The sequence below is a fragment of the Saprolegnia diclina genome (genome assembly GCF_000281045.1).
Source record: "Saprolegnia diclina VS20 unplaced genomic scaffold supercont1.26, whole genome shotgun sequence".
NCBI classification, from domain to species: domain Eukaryota; phylum Oomycota; class Saprolegniomycetes; order Saprolegniales; family Saprolegniaceae; genus Saprolegnia; species Saprolegnia diclina.
Genome location: NW_008246093.1, coordinates 740,293 through 753,094, shown reverse-complemented (window position 1 = coordinate 753,094; position 12,802 = coordinate 740,293). Strand labels below are relative to the sequence as shown.

At 61.8% G+C, this 12,802-nt stretch overlaps 6 protein-coding genes across 6 annotated transcripts; 1 reads left to right on the top strand and 5 right to left on the bottom strand.

Moving 5' to 3' along the window:
• Positions 1–99: 99 nt before the first annotated feature.
• SDRG_08679 (hypothetical protein) lies at positions 100–1,665 on the bottom strand (the record flags this gene model as incomplete). The annotated part of the gene is made up of 1 exon (XM_008614573.1): positions 100–1,665. The coding sequence occupies one exon, from the start codon at positions 1,663–1,665 to the stop codon at positions 160–162; it is 1,506 nt and encodes a 501-aa protein (XP_008612795.1). The 3' UTR covers positions 100–159.
• A 132-nt stretch (positions 1,666–1,797) lies between these two features.
• On the bottom strand, positions 1,798–3,070 carry SDRG_08678 (hypothetical protein; the record flags this gene model as incomplete). The annotated part of the gene is made up of 7 exons (XM_008614572.1): positions 1,798–2,175; positions 2,221–2,335; positions 2,381–2,482; positions 2,531–2,610; positions 2,652–2,897; positions 2,940–3,011; positions 3,059–3,070. 7 exons carry the CDS (start codon positions 3,068–3,070, stop codon positions 1,798–1,800), a joined length of 1,005 nt encoding a protein of 334 aa, XP_008612794.1.
• Positions 3,071–3,194: 124 nt separating this feature from the next.
• On the bottom strand, positions 3,195–4,259 carry SDRG_08677 (hypothetical protein; the record flags this gene model as incomplete). The annotated part of the gene is made up of 1 exon (XM_008614571.1): positions 3,195–4,259. One exon carries the CDS (start codon positions 4,257–4,259, stop codon positions 3,195–3,197), a length of 1,065 nt encoding a protein of 354 aa, XP_008612793.1.
• A 453-nt stretch (positions 4,260–4,712) lies between these two features.
• Positions 4,713–8,948, top strand: SDRG_08676 (hypothetical protein; the record flags this gene model as incomplete). The annotated part of the gene is made up of 9 exons (XM_008614570.1): positions 4,713–5,580; positions 5,622–5,710; positions 5,757–6,005; positions 6,052–6,456; positions 6,502–7,158; positions 7,198–7,393; positions 7,443–8,418; positions 8,457–8,492; positions 8,535–8,948. The coding sequence occupies exons 1-9, from the start codon at positions 5,477–5,479 to the stop codon at positions 8,946–8,948; spliced, it is 3,126 nt and encodes a 1,041-aa protein (XP_008612792.1). The 5' UTR covers positions 4,713–5,476.
• On the bottom strand, positions 8,946–11,318 carry SDRG_08675 (hypothetical protein). The gene has a single exon (XM_008614569.1). The coding sequence runs from the start codon at positions 11,188–11,190 to the stop codon at positions 8,983–8,985; it is 2,208 nt and encodes a 735-aa protein (XP_008612791.1). The 5' UTR covers positions 11,191–11,318; the 3' UTR covers positions 8,946–8,982.
• A 329-nt stretch (positions 11,319–11,647) lies between these two features.
• Positions 11,648–12,507, bottom strand: SDRG_08674 (hypothetical protein). The gene has a single exon (XM_008614568.1). It carries the CDS (start codon positions 12,378–12,380, stop codon positions 12,069–12,071), a length of 312 nt encoding a protein of 103 aa, XP_008612790.1. The 5' UTR covers positions 12,381–12,507; the 3' UTR covers positions 11,648–12,068.
• Between the last annotated feature and the right edge of the window lie 295 nt (positions 12,508–12,802).

Sequence of the window (12,802 nt, the reverse complement as noted above, 5' to 3'; positions counted from 1 at the left end):
AAATTTATGCACCCCCGGCACGAACGTTTTGACGAATTGCCATCGGATGGAGCGGTTCGGAGCGTTCAGCGATGGCGGTAGACCTTGTAGAAGTGACAATCGAGTGCACCAAAGTCTTTGCATGTTACATTATTGCTTACAGGAGAATGAAGAGTGCTTTTACGACGCAAGGCGCAAGGAGAGCTTGCAGCGGCCGGACGAGTCTTCCGATGGCGAGAGCGCCTCAGCAACGTCATCTTCAATATGACTGGGCAGGTTGCGAACGACAAATGGCGGGTTCTCGACGAGCGAGACCATCCGAAGTACGGCATCGTAGTTGGTGGTGTTCTCGGCAGCGCCGTACGTGATGTATTCAGCGAGCGCGAGCTCCTCAAGGTGGCGTCCCGCAGCTACGAGCTCTCGGCAGAGGTGAAACAAATCGAGGTTGGTCCAGAGATTCGAAGCCGCGTGGACCGACTGCAGCGTGGGGAGATCGGGCACAGCAGCCAGCAAGACCTTGAGGGCTTCGCGGCCAAACGAAGCACACGAGATGTCCAGCTTCGTGACGTGGCAGCGCGTCAAAGTCCGGATAAGAAGAATGAGCATCGGTGTGCTGAACATAGCCAGCCGCATCGAGATGGAGGTGAGCGCCGGGAGCGTTGGGAGGACGACGCAGAGCTCCGCCATGTGGGCTTCGTTGCGGATGAAGCAGTCGATCGACTGCACGTGATCGACCAGCGTCCACGCGGGCAGACGCCAGCGAAGTTTCCCAATGTCGTTGCAGCCGAGCTTCTCGAGCTTGGTGTGCTCGAGAGCATGTGCGAGGTCGTCCAGAATGGCGTCCGTCGGGGCGGGCGGGTCGTCGAGCCGACTCACAAAAACGTTCCACGAAAAGCTGCGCAACGTGCGCGGCAGTCGGCGGCCGTGAAAGCCGTCAAGGCCCGGCACGTCGTGCACTGAGATCTTGGTGAGCGTCGAGTTGGCTTGGAATGCGTCGCAGAGCGTCGGCACGTCCTCCGGGTCCAATCCTGGCGCTCGAGAAAAGACGAGCTCGTCGCCCGGCACTGTACGCAGCCACTGCGCGACTAGGCACCCGACCTGAGGCACAGCACGCGCTTGATGCAAGTGCAGGATCAGCTGGCGCACAGCCGGGTGTGGGATCGCATGCAGTAGCGCCGGGAGTTCGGAGACCTCGTTGTCGTTCTGAACGTCCGACATGACCGTGACGTCGAGCGTATGCAGCAATGGGCAGTGCAAGATTAGATCGGCGATCGCTTGACCGTCACCGGCGCTCATCATCTCGGCCTCGAACTCGACCACGAGGGTTGTGATGAGTGGACTGGCGGCTGCTATGAGAGCGGGTAGTCCCTGGAGACGACGCACGGTACCGCTCATGTGAAGAGGTAGGCGCAGCGGCGCAACGTTGCGCAGCAGGTCCAGCAGCTCCGGCGGCAGCTCCGTGTCGTTGACCTCGATCCACGGCCAATGGACCTGGAGGTCGGGGTGCCGGAAGTCGCAGAGAGCCATGAACGCGGCCAGCGCCGGCGTCCAGAGCTCCTCAGGAAAGGCTTCAACAAAGTCGATAAAGTCGTCGGCCGACGGCACGAAGCGCGCAATCGCCTCGATGAGGCCGGGCTGCAGTAGCCCGTCGGGCGTCACGCGAGCGGTCTTGGCAGCACGTGTCATCTTCGCCTCTAATGTGATTTGCCAAAACCCACAGCTGCGTAATGGTGATTGGTTACTAAATTGCCCAATCGCAGACGGGCTCCCTGGTTCCAAGGGACAGACATTGCCACGTCATGGAATCACACATCTGAATTAGCTGCAGGCGACCGTCGAGGCGTGGCGCTTGGACACTATCTCTGCGTACGGCGGCGGCGACGGCAGTGTGACGCTGAGAGCTTTTCCCTTGCTGCTCTTGGTGCGCTGGAGACGCCTCTTCGCGGGGGTAAAGGTACACAGCCGCAGGTCCTGCTCCTCTTTGAGCTTGGCGAGCCGCAGCGCGCGGTCTTGGAAGTAGTGCGGTTGATACAAACGGGCAAAGACCGCGCTCAATCCGTAGCTGGTCTGACTGCTCACGTCGCTTTCGTGGGGAGAGTGAATGCTCTTGTCGTCAAAGGCGGCCACGGACCCGCCTTGGAGGAGCGCGCTTTTCGTTGTGTATTCAAGCTTCTCCCAGACCAGCTTGGCCTTTCCCTAAACGCCACCGCGTCACTTCTGAGCGCAGAGGGCGGATCATACCGGAAACCGTGCTTGGAATGTCCAGAACGTCTTGCGACTGGAGGCGCGGACTGCGCTGTTGGCGTCGCAGAGACCGAGCAAGAGGTGTTTGGCCATGCAGTCGGGCACATTGTGTCTACGTGGAGGTTAAGACGGTCAACGATTGTTGAGGGTAGGGTACCGTAGCAAAAACTTGGCATTCCACGCCACCGTGATCACGTCAAAGTACTCGATGCAAACGCGGCGCAAGGTCGGGCTCTTGGACGCCGCCGCCTCGGTCAGCCTGCACACCTTGCATTAGCGGTAGCCTTCCATGGGAAGAGCAGCGTACTTGGGCAAGACCGAGTAGTGGCCCGTGCGTGTGTTCTGGAGCATGGTCCGGATGCAGTCGTCGGCTGCCTGCGCCACCACCTACGCCATTTTGTTTCGAGGTTCGTCGAGGAAGGCCGTACCTCGATGGAGGCGACGACGGCCTTGAGAAGACTCGAAAGAAAGACGTCGATGTGGGCCTGGAACGCGGCCTCTTTCATCGTCGATGCGAGCACTGCGATGGTCGCGCAGGCCTCCTTGACGACCGCCGAGCGCAAGTCGCACACGTGGTTGGCAATCGCGTCTCGAAGCTCGTGCACGCCGTTGAGAAAGCAGTGGGAGCTCTGACTACGCTCCCACGTCGCCCACTCGGCGATCGTTCGCAGCGCCTAGTCCACGGTTGTCGTCTAAGCGCTACGAGCACCATTTACCTGCACGCGGATCGTCCAGTCGGACGACGGTTGCAGGCTCTGGAGCAGTCCCACGATACAAGGCGGCATACTCTAGATGCGACTTCGTACGGCAAGGAGTGCATCGGTAGAGGTCCTACCTCGGAAGCCATGGAATCGGCAAATGACTCTGCGGCAGATCGCCCATCTTGACCTTCGAACCGGCAACGGCTCAACGCACGACGCGTTAGACAGGCGGCACGTCCAACAACTACACGTCATGTTGCTCATAATACGCTACTGAATACGACACGAATCCGCGCTCTCGCTGCGCTTCTTGGCGCGGTGGCCGCCGCCGGCGTACTCGATGATCATCTGGCACGCGCGCTTCCGCTGGTCCGAGAAGGCCGCGATCTTGCCTTGCCGCGCGGCCTTTTCAACGTCGCCGAGCTCGATCTCCCGGCGGCGTCGCTTCAAAAGCACCTCGACGACCTCCATATGCCCCATGTACGCCGCGACCCGCGCCGCGCCGGCGACGTCCAGCGCGGTATAATGCGCCTCGAGGAAGCGCACCACTTGCACGTGGCCGTGCTGGGCTGCGTCCAGGAGCGCCTTCTCAGAGCAGCCCTCGGGCCGCGCCTCGTGCAGGAACCGCACTACCGCGACGTGGCCATGGCGTGCGGCGGCGTCCATCGCGCACGACGAGAAGCCTTCGTAGCCATGTTCGTGGAGGAAGCGGAGCGTCTCGACGTGGCCGTTACTGGCGGTGAAGTTAATGGTCGCCGTGCCGACGCCGTAGTCGAGCTTCATGTCGCGGGCGTACTGGGCGAGCGCGAGGTGCCCGCCGACGCACGCGAGGTGCATGAGACGGTCGGTCGGGAACCCGCGCTCGTGCAGGAAGCGGACGACGTCCAGGTGGCCGTTCGAGGATGCGACGCGCATCGCACGCGTGTCGTAGCACGCGCGGTCGTGCTCGTAGAGGAAGGCGAGTACATGCACGTGGCCAAAGAAGGCGGCGACGATCCATTGCGTGTAGGCCAGCACCTTGCAGTCGAACGGCGTCATGGACTGCACGATGCTGAGGTGGCCGTACACGAGGCCATAGTACTGGATGTGGTAGCGTAGTTGGAGGCGGCCCCAGTCGTACACGAAGCTGCGCGGCCGGAGCCGGTCGTGGAACGGGCCAAAGGCAGCGGCGCACGCACTGCGGTACTGCGGCGCGTTCTTCTGCTGGAGCTGGATGAGGTCGTGCAGCCGGACGTCGCGGAGGAGCCGGCGCAGCACGAGCGTCTCGTGGTCGAAGCCTCGCTGGTAGGACGCTATGACGAGGAGCAGATCCCGGGACCCAAGCACATGGTTCATGCTACGGCAACTCTCAACATGACCCGTCGTCTCTCTTCGGATCTGAGACAGCTAAATCGAGCGGATACTGCGATTGGCAGCCAGCAGGATTTTAACGCGTTTGATTGGCTTGTGGCTTGCATTTTGGCCAATGTGTGAAGGTGAATTCGATGATCAGGAATTGCACCCACCGCATCAGGAATAAACGGCGGCCATCACGAATAAGCGGCAGTTATCCGGAAAATGGTCCTCGACAAGAATAAGGAAGATCAAGCGCAAGAAGCGCTCTGGCATCTATTGTATGCCCTAGATGATTGATACCAATCTCGAGTGAGTACTGTCCTAGCAAGGCTTCTCACGCAAGCGGTGAGAAAATGGTGAGGGATTTGCACCGAGAATTCCGAGGACCAATCTGGAGGATTCGCAGGATTTACGCTAAACCGTACCTCATTTTATCCGGAACTCCCCGGTTGTCCGGATACGGGCAGTGAAAGCGACGATGAACGCTCCACGGACCGAGTACCATGTCATGCAGGGCTCTGTGCCCGACGTGACGACGGAGGCCGGGCGCCAGCTCATGGACCAGGTCGCCGCCATGGACAGCGGCGCCATGATGACAGATGGCGCGCCGTACGATGGGCGGGGCTTCTTGGACCCGTCGGACCGGCTGTACCTTGTTGAGCAGGCACAGGCCGGCCGCGAGAAGGAGGAGCGCGAGCGCGCTCTGGAGAAGGACGCGGTTCGATCGTTCTACGCGTTTCAGAGGAAAGAAGGCCCAAAACCGCGCCTCCAGGAAGTACCGGACCTCGTCGAAAAGCCCGTGCTGCCCACGACGGCGCCGATCGTCATCGTCCCAAAGAAGAAGACGACGACGACGACCAAGCGCGTAGCGGCGCCAAAAGCCGCGCTGCCCGCCAAGAGAGCCAAGACGGCCAAGCAGCCAAGCCTCGTGGGCTATGACTCGAGCAGCGACAGCGAGGCCGAATCCCCGAAATCGTAGTCTCTTTCCTTGTACAGTCTTTGACGCGCTGGTCCTCTGCGCCCAGGTAGCTCGCTACGAGCACCGCTGGTGGACGCTCGGTGCTTGCTTTGGGGTATGCGACTGCGCGATGCGTGCAGCTGATGCGTGCAAGTCCTCGATCGGCGGCGGTTCGAACCGGTTCGCAACCGTGAACCGATAACCGGTTAACATCGACGCGAGATTGAATTTAAAATTTAAAATCGGTTTGATTGAATCGATGGAGCGCGGACAAGGCCGTGGACGTGGACGCGGTGGCCGCGGGTCGGCGCCGGACAGCAGCGCCGGACAAGGACGCGGTGGCGGTCGTGGGCGCGGTGGCGGGTAGCGTCCTCCCAGCGATCTATGCGCTCAATCTTGCGTAGGCGCGGCCCGCCGATTGCGCTCTCGGAAGAGTTTTGCATGGGCATTGCCACGCAACTCAAGGAGCTCATGAACGACCCGTCGATTCCGCGTACGTCGACCTACTGCGTATGGCGCCTCCTCATGCAGGCGACTAGACGTCGTGTTTCCGAGCTCGCTCGACAACACGGAGCGCCGGTATATCCACACAGTTGCGAAGAAGTACGGACTCTTCTCCAAGAGCAAAGGCAAGGGCGACGACCGCTTCATCCACGTGAGCCGCGCCAAGACGACGGTCAACATGGAGACGGTCTCGCTGCGCATCGCGCCGGCGCCTCTGAGCGTCTCGATGGACACGATCCAAGAGATGCAGGACGTCTTGACGCTCGATGCACCATCGCCAGATCGTACCTCTACCTCCACGTCCACGTGCATGCTCATCGTGCTATGTAGGTGCTCAAATGGCCATGCCGCCGCCGTTCCGCAAGCCGCGAGCGGCGTTCCGGTCGGCGTTTCCGCCCGTGGCGCCGCCGCACAAGTACACGACGTCCCAGCGCGCGCTTCCTGCGCATGCGCACCGCGACGAGATTCTGGCGCTCGTGAAGAAGCACCAGGTGGTCGTTGTCGCCGGCGACACGGGCTGCGGCAAGTCGACGCAGCTGCCGCAGTTCCTCATGGACGCGCCTGGCCCGGCACGGCGCATCGTCGTGACGCAGCCGCGGCGTATCTCGGCCATCACGCTTGCCGAGCGCATTAGCGATGAGCGGAGCCTCGAGGTCGGTAAGGAGGTCGGGTACTGCATTCGGCTCGATGCCAAGTACTCGCACGCTGCGACGCAGCTCATCTTTGCCACGACCGGTATCACTTGCACTCGGTGGTGGTCGTCGTTGATGGACTATGTAGGTACGCTCCTGCGCTGGCTCGGGAGCGATCCGCTCGGGAAGCAGTTCACGCACATTGTCGTCGACGAGGTCCACGAGCGCGACAAGGACACGGACTTTCTGCTTGTCGTGCTCAAGCTCATCCTGCCGCTGCGTCCGGACCTGCGCGTGATCCTCATGAGCGCGACGATCCAGGTCGACAAGTTCTCGGCCTACTTTGGCCAGTGCCCGATCGTGAGCATCCAAGGCCGCATGCACCCCGTCCAAGCCTGCTTCCTCGACGACGTCCTCCTCCTCCTCGACAGCTCGGTGCCGAGCGGCAAGTCCAAGGCGTCAACCAACGAGCGACCGAAGAAGAAGCAGAAGGCGCTCGACGCGTCCTGCGTCATGTGCGGCAAGTGCGACTTTACGGACGAAGGGGACTTTGGCATGCACGTGGCCACGTGCTTTGGCGGGCAGTGGGCGCCGCCGACGTCGACGCATGACGCATCGCTCCTCCTCTCGGCGCCGGCGGACGAAGACATGGAAGCGCCATTGGACGACGCGGTCCTTAAAGGCTCGGTCTGCGACCAAGTGGCCCGCCGCCTTGCCGCCAAGCGCGCGCACGCCAAGCCCAGCGTCATCGACAATCTCGTGTCTTCGTACCAGCTCTCGCAAGACGCGCTCGGCATCGACGGCGGTGCGTCACGCTTTGGTGTCTTGTCTCATGGTCATGTAGGCGTCGATGTCGACCTTGTGGTGCGGCTGTTGGGGCACCTTATGTCCGTGTCGTACGGCGAGGGCGCCATCTTGGTCTTCTTGCCTGGCTGGGACGACATCCAAGCCATCGCTGACGTCCTCGACATGCAGCCGGCCTTCCGCAAGTGCATGATTGCGATCCTCCACTCGCGCCTCTCGCCGCAGGAGCAGAAGCGGTACGACTTTTGTCCCAGTATCAACCAAGTATCAAGTATTGTTACTTAGAGCGTTTGCGCGGCCGCCCAAGGGGTCGCGGAAGATCATTCTCGCGACCAACATTGCCGAGACGAGCGTCACGATCGAAGACGTGGTTTACGTCATCGACACGTGCAAGTCGAAGCAGTCCAAGCTCATCAACGGCTACAGCGCGCTGCACACCGAGTGGGTGAGCGACGCCAACTGCAAGCAGCGCCGGGGCCGCGCCGGCCGTGTCGCGCCCGGCGTCTGCTTTCACTTGCTCACGCGACAGCGCTTCGAGTCGCTTCCGGCCTTCTTGACGCCCGAGCTGCTCACGACAGCACTGGAAGACTCGGTCCTGGCCATCCAGATGCTGCAGTGGCAGTCGGGCGACTCGCTCGGCTTCGAGTCCATTGGCGAGTTCCTTAGCCTCGCGCCCGACCCGCCGCTCGCCCACGTGGTTGAGGGCGCGATCGCGTCTCTGCAGGCGCTCGGGGCGCTCAACTCGGACGAGTCGCTCACGTACCTCGGGTGGGAGCTCTCGCAGATGAGCCTCTCGCCCACGATTGCCAAGACGCTGCTGCTGGGCACCTTCCACGACGTCGCAGCGCCGATTCTCTACTCGGCGTGTGCGCTAAGCTACCGCGAGCCGTTCGAGTCGGAGCTCGGGACGTCTGGCGCGCAGCGCAACCAGCGCCGGCTCGTCAAGGCCTCGCTCTCGAATGGCCACGAGAGCGACCACTGGGTGCTCTACGCGGCCATCTACGGCTTCCTCCTCGCGTCCGACCGCGACCGCACTCACTATTGCCGCTCCAACGGCTTGCTCCAGCCCGTCTTGTACCACACGTCGGGCGTCATCAAGCAGATCGAGGTCGAGTACACGAACCTCGGGTATACGATCCCGCCGCCCGTGGGCCCGCCGAGCCCGCCGATGGCCATGGCCGTCCTCGCGTCCGGTCTGTACCCGAACCTCATGTACCGTGACGTTGGCTCGGTCCACTACACGACCAAGGACAAGTTCAAGGTCCGCTTGCCTTGCTATCCTATTCTCACGGCGATTAGGTGCGTCGCGCGGGTGCGTCCGTCCTCTCGCCCAAGGTACAAAGCCTTCGACCGAAAGGGAGCTCACCTTGCAAGTAGAAGCCCACGAGTCGCGAGTGGGTCGTCTTCCACGACATGATGCAGACCGAGCACGCGCGCACGGCGCAGGTGATGACCAAGGTGCATCCGTTCACGCTGGCGCTCATGGTTGGCGCGTCGGCCGTCATCGAGGAGCTGCCCGACGTCGACGACGATGACGACAAGAAGAAGAAGAACGACGACGACGAGGACGAGGAAGCGTTGTTCATCGACGGCGTTGTCCTCGTCATTGACGGCTGGATCGCTCTCCAGATGGAGCGCGAGGTCGCAACCCTCATGCTGCGCCTGCGCCAGCGCCTCAGCGACGCCTTCCTCAACTACGTCGCGGCCAAGAGCCATGACGCGCTGGCGCCCGCCGACGCCACGCTCCTCCACGCCGTGGCGTCGTGGACGGGCCGCGAGACGCAGCGCTAGAGACTAGTAAATGTGATTCTTCTTAGATGATTGCTTAGTTGTGGAACTTCTTGTTGGTCTTGGCCATGTCCTGGAGGAGCGGGCAGGGCGTAAACTGCTCGCCATACTTGTCGGCGAAGCGCAGCATCATGTCGTTGTACTTTTGCGAGCCAATCTTGTCGACGAGGCGGAAGGGGCCGCCGAGGAACGGCGGGAAGCCGATGCCAAAGACGGCGCCGATGTCGCCCTCGGTGGGCGTCGCAATGATCTCGTCCTGCACGCAGAGAATGGCCTCGTTGACGAAGCGCGAGACGAGGCGGTTGGTCGCCTCTTCGTCCGTGAGCTTGAGGTCCGTGAGCGCATACTTCTTGACGAGCGCAATGGCCTCCGGGTTGATCGTCTTCTTCTCCTTCTTGCTCTTGGGCTGGATAAAGAAGCCCTTGCCCGACTTCTTGCCGAGCATGCCGGCCGCGATCATGTCGTCGAAAATGGCCGGGTTGCCGCCCTGCATGCGCACGCCGAGCGCCGCCGAGAGCGTCACGTTGACGTGCTTGGCGACGTCAATGCCGACTTCGTCTGCGAGCGTGATGGGACCGACGGGGAGACCCCACTTGGTGACCATCTTGTCGAGGCGCTCGGGCTCGACGCCCGACTGCACCAGCGAGAGCGTCTCGGCAATGTACGGGCCGAGGCAGCGGTTCACGTAAAAGCCGGGCACGTCCTTGACCACGATGCACGTCTTGCCCTGGCGGAGACCGACGTCGACGGCGCGCGCGGCGACTTCGTCCGACGTCTTGGGGTGGCGGATGATCTCGAGGAGCGGCATCTGCGGCACGGGCGAGAAGTAGTGCATGCCAATGACGTTCTCCGGGCGCTTGGACGCCGACGCGATCTCGGCGACGCTGAGCGCCGACGTGTTGGTGGCCACGATGCAGTGCTCGGGAAGGTACTGCTCGAGGTCCTTGATGACCTTGTGCTTGAGCGCCATGTCCTCAAAGACCGCCTCGATCGCGAGGTCGGCGTGGCTCATGTGCTTCTTCCACACGTCGTCCTGGTCGTGGAGCGGCACGATGTTGGCCATGACCGTGTCCCGCTCAAAGACCGTCATGCGGCGCTTCTTGACGCGGCCGTCGAGGTTGCTGCGCACGTAGTCCTCGCCCTTGGAGGCGGCGGCGGCGTCGCGGTCCTTGAGGAGCACGCGGATGTTCTTCGACGCCGACACCTGCGTGATGCCGGCGCCCATGAGGCCGGCGCCAATGACCGCCATCGTCTGCACGGGCGCGGTCGGCTTGCCGTACCGGTTCTTCTTGAGCTGCGTCTGGCCAAAGAAGATGCTCATGAGCGACTTGGCTTCCGTCGTCATGCCGAGCTTGGCAAAGTTGGCAGCCTCGACCTCGTAGCCGCGGGCGCTCGACTCGTAGCCGGCCTGGACCGCTTCCAAGATGAGCTTGGGCGCCGGGTAGTGGCCGCCCGTCTTCTTGGCGACCATCTCGCCCGCCTTCTGGAAGACGATCGCGCGCAACGGCGTGTCTTCGAGGACGCGGTTGACAAAGGCCTTGGTCTTCTTCGACTTCTTCGACTTGCCCGAGCCGAGGCTCTCGGCCATCGCGATCGCAGCGTTCTCGAGTGCGTACGGGTCCGCGACCTGGTCCACGAGGCCCATCTTCTTGGCCTTCTCCGGCTTGATGTTCTTGCCCGTGAGCATCATGTCGAGCGCGGCCTGGAGACCGACGAGCTTGGGGAGGCGCTGGGTACCGCCGGCGCCCGGGAGCAGGCCAAGCATGACTTCCGGGAGCGCAAGCGACGTCTTCTTGGACGACGACGCAATGCGGTAGTGGCACGCAAGCGCGACCTCAAGACCGCCGCCCATGCACGAGCCGTCAATGGCGGCGATGAAGGGCTTGGACGACTTTTCGATGCGGGCCATGTAGCCCTGGCCAGCCGTCGAGAGCGCGCGGACCTCGGCCTCGGTCGTGCAGGCCTGGAGCTGCGCAATGTCGGCGCCGGCGATGAAGCAGCCGGGCTTGCCCGAGATGAGCACGACCGACTTGATCGACGCGTCCTTCTCGACCGTGTCGAGCATCGTGACAATCTCCTTGGTCATGTTGGCATTGAGCGTGTTGACCTTGGCCTGCTTGTCGTCGAGGCGCACGATGGCGACGCCGTTGGCGCGCGTCTCGAGGCTGAGGTAGTCGCCCGCGAACGAGCTGAGCTGGCGCGCGTGGCGGCGCGGCTGCTTCCGCAGGGCAAAGCGGAGGGCCATGAGGATATTGAAGAATGGGAGGCCGCACGATGGCGATCTTTCTCCGGGTTTGCTCCGGCATCCTGTTGACTCGACAAGACCAATCACAGGCGTTGAGTCGACGACCACCTGTCGACTCAACAGACCCAACTTCAACATGGCATTCGACGTCCCGCGACCACCGACGCTTGCGCTTGATGGTCCTTGGATGGTCCTTGGGGTTGCTACTAGTACATCCTGTTCTTATACGCACTCTTATTGAAGACTGGAAGCAAGTACTTTGATAGTGCAGGTTTCTGCAGCCACGAGCGGCGACGGCAGTCACACGGCTGCATGGAGCCGACTGCTAGTAGTCCGCAGAGAACTCGCTACACGACGTGGCTGTACCGTTGGCCAGTGCTATGCGTGGACTTGAAGCGCAGTCGGCAGCGCAACGGACAACGGCTCGTCATGCACCACTCTGACGCTCTTGGCCACCAGGAAATCCTCGCTGGCCGCACGTCGACGAGCGCGTGTCACGATCGCAACCCGCCGCACCATACCATACTATTTGGGTTGCTACGAAATACTGTTATAATATATTGAACACTATAAACGATTGCCATCATCGAATTTGCGGCCGACGGTCCACTTGTCCTCGGCGTCAGGTTGATCGGGCGCCATGGGTGCTAAGACGACGGGCAACAAGCGCCATTGGCATTGCGACGACCGAAGCCAGCAGCCGCAGGTTTCTTGATCGTCTCACACGCGTGTCTGACATCAGTCGACCTCGGGCGGAGCCTCCGACATTGGCACTGACACGTCCTTCTGACGCAATCGACGGCGCCGCGTGCTCGACTGGTCATGGACACTGTTTCGCAGCACTTGGTCTCGAGGACGGCGAATGGCTTCATGTGGCGTCACCTCTCGGCGCTGGTTGTCGCTGAAAACCACGACTCGGCGGCAACAACGGTAGCCGACGCCCAGCACGAACCGCACTGGCCTTGGTTGCGCAGCGGCGCGCTGCACGCGTGCGTCGTCCAGTCCTTGCTCGTGGTCTTGACGTCGAGCACATCCGACGAGACAAGGTCGTCGTCACTGGCCGCGCGCGGACCGTCGCCAAACGACCCCTTGACAAAAGCGGCTTCGTTCAACAGCCTACCGAGTCGTCGCCGCTCCACGTCAAGGTCAACGTCGGCTTGAAGCTCAAGCGTCGCTGATGCTTCAACCATATAAACTCATGTGAGATAATTGACCGACATGGAACGTGAGCCAGCTTTGTATTGGTCTATGGTGTGGCGCTGGTCGCACATCGGTTCTTCGCATTTTCGAGGAGACGTTGGGAGGTTTTGTGCCCATCGTGTTCATCATTCGAGCAACACACCAGCAGAGTCAACCGCGTACTCTGCGACGCCAGTGGTGGTATCGGCGCTTTTGAGCCGCACGCTCTTGTGAACACCGTATCTTTCAGAGACTGCACGGACGCTGATTGGTGGATGAAAGCCAATCACATGCGCCTGATTCTGTGCACTGCGCATGATAGGACGCAGTTGCTGGGGCAGAGCAGCGCGAGGCAGTCTGGTCCTGCCGCCGATCTTCAACAACTGTGCGATTCGGCTCTTCCTTCTTTGCAGTATTTCATGGATCTCGTCTA